Source organism: Crinia signifera, chromosome 19, assembly GCF_055691185.1.
Source record: "Crinia signifera chromosome 19, ASM5569118v1, whole genome shotgun sequence".
NCBI lineage: Eukaryota > Metazoa > Chordata > Amphibia > Anura > Myobatrachidae > Crinia > Crinia signifera.
The window spans coordinates 96464212-96472616 of record NC_139226.1 but is presented as its reverse complement, the minus strand read 5'-3'; the positions used below and the strand labels follow the sequence as shown (position 1 = coordinate 96472616).

Sequence of the window (8405 nt, the reverse complement as noted above, 5' to 3'; positions counted from 1 at the left end):
GGTCTACCATATACAACTTGCCTGTTCTCACACCATCACTGGTTGTCTGCTTTATGGTGACCTGTAATACTGCATGTGAGCGGGATGAGGTCTTATTAGCGGCTGTGGGAGCTTCAGTGCGCCGCTTGTTGCCCTTCTTCAGCAGGGCCATGGCTTCCTCAGAAGTGCTGAGGGAGAATGTAGAAATCCCTTCTACGTTGGTGTTGCCATCGGAATCCTCTCTGAGGACCAAAGACCTAGAGGAAGGTCTTAATAGGTCTCGGACTGTTTCATTATAGATCTCCGCGTATGATAATGATACGGAGAAATTCTTTTTTTTCCCAGTCTCCTCAATGGCATTAAACAGGTCCTTCAGGGTGCGAAATATTACTCCAGGGTCGCAGTCCTTACCCATCATGGTGAAGGTCTTTCCGGTGCCTGTCGGGCCGTAGGCAAATATGGCAGCATTGTACCCGGACAGGATGTCACCCAATAAGGGCTTCACTGTGGAATCATACACAGTCTCCTGGGTAGCTGCCTGGTCAAACACCTGGTTAAATTTAAATGTTGTTTCTCTTGTCCTGGTGGAGCGCAGGACGTCATTAGGATCCTCACCGGGGTCCTGCAATAGCACTGTCTGTGGTCCGAGCTGGTGTGTGATGCATCGGGCGCGGTTCTTAGTCTCCGTCAAATTAAATTTACGGATGCGCAGAGCGACAGTCATTTGGTGGTCTATAGCTTTATTAGCTTTCGCCTTCTTCATTTTATATCAAACTTCAATCTTCAGAAAAGAGAGAAAAATGATCTGTGTTGGCTCAAGTCCAGCAATATCAGATATGACTCAGGAAGCAGTCAGCTGCCAGTGTTCTACCCATCACAGCCCCTTGTGACATCATCGGCCCCTTGTGACATCATCGGCCCCTTGTGACATCACTAGCTGCCATGTGGCAGAAAGGCACTGCTATGTAACTCATCCAGGGCCTGCTGTTACAGAAGTTTTATCATCTTCTGCTCCCCCTGGGATGTCGTACCTGTTACTAATTTACGTGATAAAAGTTAATAGGCACAAATAACTTTTTATCTCTGCATGTTTGTAGCCATTGACAGCAGTGGGAGCAACTGTATTAGTTCTGAAAGAAAATCTATATTGCCCACAGACACCAGTGGAAGTGCGCCTCCAGCGGCCAAATTATTAATTACTTTAGTATAGTGTGAATAATTCTGCATCTCTCGCGGCAGTGTCCTTACTATAATCAGGAGAAATATACTGACCTTGTACAGTTACCCTGTAATAAACCAGCTCATGTCCTCTCTTTCTGCAGTACAATGCATTAAGGACAGCCAAGGATCCTTACAAAAGCCATGCTGGGGCCTGGGACAGATGAGGATGTGCTAATCCAAATTCTCATCACCAGGGCAGAGGTAATAGGCTATAGTCTGAGAATGGACATTGTGCTGCTTGGAGAACGCAGAGGGTTTCTCACTGACCAGATCACAACATGTACAGTAAGTGCACATGAGAGTAACCATTTGCTCCCAAACACTGGAAAACAGACAATGGTCATTCACACAGATTAGGTCAATCCATTTTATTTAACAACATGATCTCAACAATTGTATTTTTATTTCTTTTTTTTTTTACCATTTTCCAGCGTTTGGGAGCATGTGGTGAATTTGTCATTTGCTCACACGAATTACTAGATTTTTGTTCCCACCAGAACAATGCGGAAATGAAAAAAATGTACATAGATATGACAGCCGACTGTATGGTCACCACAGGTGTGGCTGGGTGACATCTTTAAACATTTGGGTGACTTGCAGCCAAATGCTAGTAGAAAGTTACTTTGAGGTATAAGACAATTAAAATAGATAATGCGATGAATGACCCATAACTGTAAGACACTTCTTTTTGTATTGAGGACGTCCTCTTCCTTGTAACACAATTACAGAATATTGGGGCTCCTTATTTCTCACACACAGAATATATATTTAATCCTACATTTCTAAGTTATGCCAGCACGTGAATGAGTAGAACGTTGCCGTATGATTGGCTGATCCCTACAACTATTTACATGTTAACAAACTGTTCTAAAGAGTCAACTGAGGCACGTTTCAGGGGCATGTTGCCCACTTCATCAGAGAGTACCAACAATCATGGAGTCAGAGCACTGTACAAAGAAAATGCTGCATTCTGCTGAAGCGATCCATAAAGTCAAAGCAGAATTAGGGCCAATGTTTTGGGCACCTTGTGTGTCCTTATGCTGTGCACCAGGAACTCCTACCTGTGTGTACTGCGACACATATTGCACGTATGACTCCTTACGCTTATAGGGTGGAGCAGAGGGGGCTGCTTCAGGGGAACACCCAGAAATACCCCTAGTGTAGTGCACGAACTAGGCTGCATAATAATGGCCCTTATTCTGGTTGGTGCGGTAATATCCGCGTGCGTTCGTGCCGCCGATGTTTTGTGTCTGCGCATGTGCAGAGGCGTCTCTGCGCATGTGCGAGCGGGGCGTACGGCCAAATCACGCATGAAATGTGAACACTCCGAACAGGGGGTGGAGAGGGGCGTGAAGGCCTATTTGGGCTCATTACCATATGCATACGCCCCGCGTTTCATGGGCGTTGCCATGCAAACGCTGGGCGTACGTATGGTAATGCAGTCGTGACGCACGTGTAGGGGGCGGACATATGACATCGCCGGATGTCAGCTGCCCGCCCAGATCCCTGCTTTTGCACGGAAAAATGTCCGTGTGGTGTGAGGTTGTGGGAGCTGGTGGACCACTCGGTCCTGCATTCGATGGTCTGCGACCATCGAATGATGGGGGAGGTTCCCTGAGATGGAGGAGGCGTATTCCGTGAAAAATACACGTGCGGTCCGTTCGGCCAGCTTCTTACCGCGTACGGACGGAGTTGGTGATTCGTATGGAAGGCGGGGTTTCGCACGCACGGTCCTGGCCGCATATTCGGATCCGGCCGCACCGACCAGAATAAGGCCCAATGTATGGTATCAATGGAAGGGCTCTCGCTTATATCAGGTACTTTATTATTTCAGTTATTTGGCATAGTTTGGACAGTAGAATTTATTCGGGGGTTCCAGGTATCTGTAGCTTCCCCCACACACATACAACTGGGAACATGTATACAATAAATAGACAACACAATAACTTCATCTCAGTTCATTTAATGTCCTGTATTCTATTGCAAAGGAAAGGTCAGAAATGTATGGTGCTAGGTACAAATCCTATTAATAATAATGTAACATTTCTGTATGTAGAGTTACTAGCACGCTGCAGACAAGCCCGCAGATGAGGTGCACCGTTATTACCCTAACAGGCACCTTTATCACCCTAGCAGGCACCTTCTGTCTCTGCTTCTGACCTGGAACGTGTTTGGCGTTCCGTGAGACATAGGTTGCCTGCTGTACTTCTGCAGTGTCTAACTCTAACCCATGGAAGCCGGTATGGCTGCGTGTTACTGTACATTGCAAATCGCTCTCTTCCTATTAAGTTACTGAATAAGACTTTGAAGAAGCAAAATAAACCAAATACTGTAATCGATCAACCAACAATGCATAGTTAGGTATAAAAACAATATTAATATAAAGTGGCAGATGTACGGTATTCAAAATGAAATTATATACACATATAAAATAACAAGAAAGCTTAATAAATAGTGACAATTTTATACACAAATAACCCAACAAAAATTCCTCCAATGCACAGCTGTCCTGCAAAGAAAAGCGTGATCTTCCATGTAGGGCTGTCAGAGCAAAGAAGGGGTTAAACACTTGTATATTTAGGCAGTACAAATGCCACATTGCTGATTAACACTGGTTTTCAGTAATACATGCTTCGCCATGGTGCTGGCCGTATATAACACAGCAGTAACTGCGTAGTGTTGGGATCACATGGAAATCATATTAAACATGAATAATTTGTGCAACTTATGTGGATAGACATAGGCTGTACTCTTGCATAACACAAAACCCATTTCCCAAAATCTTTGTCTGACACCTTGTTTGCCACACAGGATGATGCCATTAAAAAGTGGTTATGCTTCTCAGCTTAAACATTGACGCTTGCTCTGTACATCCGCATATAACTGCATTAGAGGTTTGATTTTTTATTTTCAGGAGAATTCACAAAACGTTCCCCATCTAGACTTTTCTTATGCAAACTGTCATACGTGTAATGCATCAGCTTCATGCAAATACACATAGGGGCCAACCTGTATTTCATGCTACACAAACTGGCTGGGGAGACCAGTTGTAGCTATGACTTTAAGAGGTGTTGTTGCCCATAGCAACCAATTCAGTTTCTGAATTGTATTTTCAACATGTAAGTGAAGCCCATAGCAACCAATCAGGGGACAGTTGTCATTTTGCAAGTAGGGGTGTTAGAAAAGGATTACTGGAATCTGACTGGTTCCTGTTGTAAGTGGAGCTGTTGCCCATAGCAACCAATCATTTTCTTTAACTATCATAACTATGCTTTTCTGTACGGTTTTGTTGTTGTGGGAAGCAATTATATTTTTTCTATTAGGTAATGACTGTTTCCAAAAAACAAATATTACTGGGATCTTATTGGCTTACCCAGAGTTGGGTTCCAGAACAGAAGCTGGATCCAAAATACTTGTTTTCTGCAATGTAAATCTGCCCTGACATAATAGTATAAATGAAAGTATTAGTATTATGCATTTTTGTCAAGACAAATTCTGGTCTTTTGAGGCATCTTTCCCTGCACAGACGTTGTCAGGCTGGCCCGTACTACTGTATACTGTGCAATTATAATCTAGTTACTGAGTCAGATGTGTTCTAATGCCACAGCTGTGTACCCAGCAAATATGCAAATGCTGCAGCCTCCTACATTGTGTGGAGATTGCCCACTGGTGGCTTTACGGGTCCCACCGCTTGCAGACTAATCGCTGATCAGTAGATTATTAACCACCTCCAAGTGATCCTTGGATTTAGACGCAAGCGCAGACTTGACAATCCCCTTTTTTTTTGCAGAACATCAGGGTTCTGCACATCTAAGAGTCTAGCAGCCCATGATTCTGTAATCAATCACTTCCCCTCCCCCTATTGGCAAAATATATTCTGCACCGTTTCTCTGAAATGATATACAGGAGTATGTGCACGAGGACATATACACACGTGTTACTTGTACATTTTTATTTCCAAATTATTTTGAAAACCTCTTCTTTTTTTTTTTTTTTTTTAAACGATCATGTTACAAAAAGTAATATGTACTTAATAAATACAGAAACAATATTCCCAGCTCAGGTATACTAGCCAGACTAGATTACCAACGTTCTAGCTAAAGTGTACATCTCCCTTAGCAACCAAAGAGACCACAATTTTTATGGGAAACATCGCTACTTGACTTTAGTAAATCTGCACCAATCAGATTCTGTCTATCATTTTCTTGACTCTGATTGGTTACTATAGGCAACATGGCTATTTGCCTGTTTTAGAAGCTTTAGTAAATTTACCAGTAAGCGATTGCACCCTAAAGGGGGTATTCAATCTGGGATTCCTGGGACGTTTTCAGTCAGCTTGACTGTAACTTGACAGTCTGAATTTAATGTTCCAGCTGTCGAGTGTGGGAAAGTGGGTGTGTCTGCGAAAACAGCTACGAATTGTCGAAAAACATCTGTGATGTTTGATAATCCACGGTCTTTTCCAACACAACTGATCGGACTGGTTGGATCTGTTTTGATGTAATTTGCTTTTAATGCTGTCTGAAACGGCAGTATTGAATAGGCGGAAATAGCAGCCGGGATTCAATACCGTCCTAAGGAAACATTACATCATCCACCGGCTCCATTCTGGGGGCAGACGAGCACACTTTTAAGTAATAAACTGAACACAAACTAATATGTAAAAGCACCTACATAAACGTGTGTTAATATGTAAAAGCACCTACATAGACATGCCGGACTTATAATGGAATAATATATGTAGAGATTAGTAATTACTATTTACATGTAGCTAAAAAAGTATTTACAGATAAAGTGCGCATTTGAATATTTACAGTAAATAATGTCATGAAGTAGCAGGGAACTCAGCCGGACAAATATTTCCAAAGGAGAAATAATTTAAACGTTGGCAAGTGTCGCACCCCGGGAGAGTAATACTGTCGCTGGGAATCTTTCCTTTTTCTAGAAAATCAAATCTACATTTTTTCCCTTACAGAATTCACTTGCTTAAACACATCTAGCAATGCATCCACAGCAGGATGGCGCCCTCTTGCTTCCAGCTCCAGTACTGCTGGTGGCACAAGCAGTCAGCCAATCAGAAGGCATCTATCTACTTAGGAACCTGACTTTGGTCACATACAGTAACTTTCATGTAGGCCAGCACCAAGTTGAATGCATGTAGTCAGCAATGTCATTGTAATACACATGTGATACTAATAACAACCGCTCATAACTGCAGTGCTGATACAGGGTCTAATTCATGTTTCAGTCTATCTATGCCGCAGGCATGTCCAAACTATGGCCCTCCAGCTGTTGTGAAACTACAAGTCCCATCATGCCTTGCCATATTTTTGCTATTAGGGAATGCTAAAGCGATGGCAAGGCATGCTGGGATATGTAATTTCACAACAGCTGGAGGGCCACAGTTTGGGCATGCAGACCAGGAGAGACATTATTGCCATGTTTCTCTGTGTACATGATCACAGCTGAAGGCAAATACACACCATAACATCGGTATTATGTGCAAAGCTTAATTAGGCCCAGGGTCCATTTGAAAAATGTGTGTACTACAATGACCCCCTCTCCTCCCCACCATACGTCTGTACAGATATTAGAAGTCACACAACTCCTCAGTGACTAGCAGGTTATATATCGCCTACAGTAGGGGAGCATTATCCCATATATCACTTAGTTAGACGGGCAGTTTAGTAAACATTGTTCTGATGCTAATTAATATTGCGCTAATATACAAAGTATCTGAGGTTTTATCGCGGCAGGAGTCAATATGTAAAATATTAAAGCAATGTCCCAAGAAGGAAGCTTAAACCAGTTTGATAAATATATTAATTTCGCCATGAAGATGAGACAAATATCCCGATTCCCCACGACACTTGCCACATCTCAGCGAGGTACACGTCTGCCGGTCACCGCTTATTATGGCATTTCTGTTTTTTGCAGTAACTCTTCTCAAAAGAGATTTAGTAGGAAAGTCTTTGTTGCTGAAAGTGCAAATAAGATCCGACTTGAGGCGATAGATACATTTGAAAAGAGTCTGAAATAATCCAGTTTTTCAAATTCATACAAACAGCGCACATTCATCAGAAGCCCCCGGGGTGGCTGTAATCTCTTCGGGCGTAACGATCTTTAGCACCTGCCATGTCATAATCCGTAAGCATCCTACGCAACTGGCACGCTAAAATATTTACACTTCTTTGCACTTATGTAGCCGGCTTGCTCCCATGTTCCTCGTAATTAAACTTCCCTGAAAATAAAAATAAATAATATAAATGCAGCTCAAAATATATCATACAAATTATATTAGGAAACTAAAAATAAGGCAAAAGTTTAATACTGTGTTGTATGACCAAATTAAATCTGCCATTTTCAGATAAACATGTGACTAATTTATTGATTGCCACTTTTACTATATATATATATATATATATATATATATATATATATATGTGTGTGTGTACTTATGTAGTATCTGGGCTGCCGATTTTCTGATTGTATGCCTTACCTTAAGGCATACAATCAGATGCGATTTGACGCGATTTTCGGCAAAATCGAATCGCATCCGATATTGCATGCGATGCGATTTTGTATAGGATTCAATGTTAACAAGGTCCTGTTCATTTCCCCACTATCCAAGTGGGCATAGAGTTGATTTTATAAAGCGTAGCGAGCCACCGAGCCCGAAGCGTGGCGAGCCCCGCGAGGGGGCGCAGATTTCTTAAAAAGTATTCTGTGTCCCCTCGCGGGGCTCGCCACGCTTCGGGCTCGGTGGCTCGCTACGCTCGCCACAGGTTTATATCCAACTCCATGCCCACTTGGATAGTGGGGAAAGGAAAAGGACCCCTTTTTCCCATTGAATTCTATGTTAAAATGGACTCAGACCATTTTAACATTGAATCCTATGGAAAAATCTGGACCATCGCATCGCATACGATTTGGTCGCATGCGATGCTACCGATCCGACCCGATTTCTAAATCGAACGCCCAGATACTACATAAGTACCTATATATGTGTGTGTGTGTGTGTGTGTGTGTGTGTGTGTGTGTTTTTATGACTTCTTTCAATGAATATCAGCCAAGTCTTTACATCATCAGGTAGAAGAAGGTATTTTCTTTACCCTAAAATGGTGGTGACCAAACCCAATCTTCAAGGCACCCCAACAGTCCAGATTATAGGAATATCCCTGCTTGTACACAGATAATACTAATCT

The 8405-nt window shown here is 42.5% G+C and overlaps 1 protein-coding gene and 1 long non-coding RNA gene across 4 annotated transcripts in view; one reads left to right on the top strand and one right to left on the bottom strand.

Moving 5' to 3' along the window:
• Positions 1 to 1299: 1299 nt before the first annotated feature.
• Positions 1300 to 8405, top strand: part of LOC146042762 (uncharacterized) — a 21376-nt gene continuing 14270 nt past the window's right edge. The window contains exon 1 of the long non-coding RNA XR_014464007.1: positions 1300 to 1401. This is a non-coding gene — a long non-coding RNA (uncharacterized LOC146042762). The remainder of the gene's footprint in view (positions 1402 to 8405) is intronic.
• The window catches only part of PLEKHG5 (pleckstrin homology and RhoGEF domain containing G5), a 254737-nt gene continuing 249479 nt past the window's right edge, over positions 3148 to 8405 (bottom strand). For all 3 annotated transcript variants that reach the window (XM_083162965.1, XM_083162966.1, XM_083162967.1), the window contains one exon: positions 3148 to 7441. In XM_083162965.1, the coding sequence (XP_083019091.1) occupies positions 7432 to 7441 (10 nt within the window). In that variant the 3' untranslated portion in view covers positions 3148 to 7431. The remainder of the gene's footprint in view (positions 7442 to 8405) is intronic.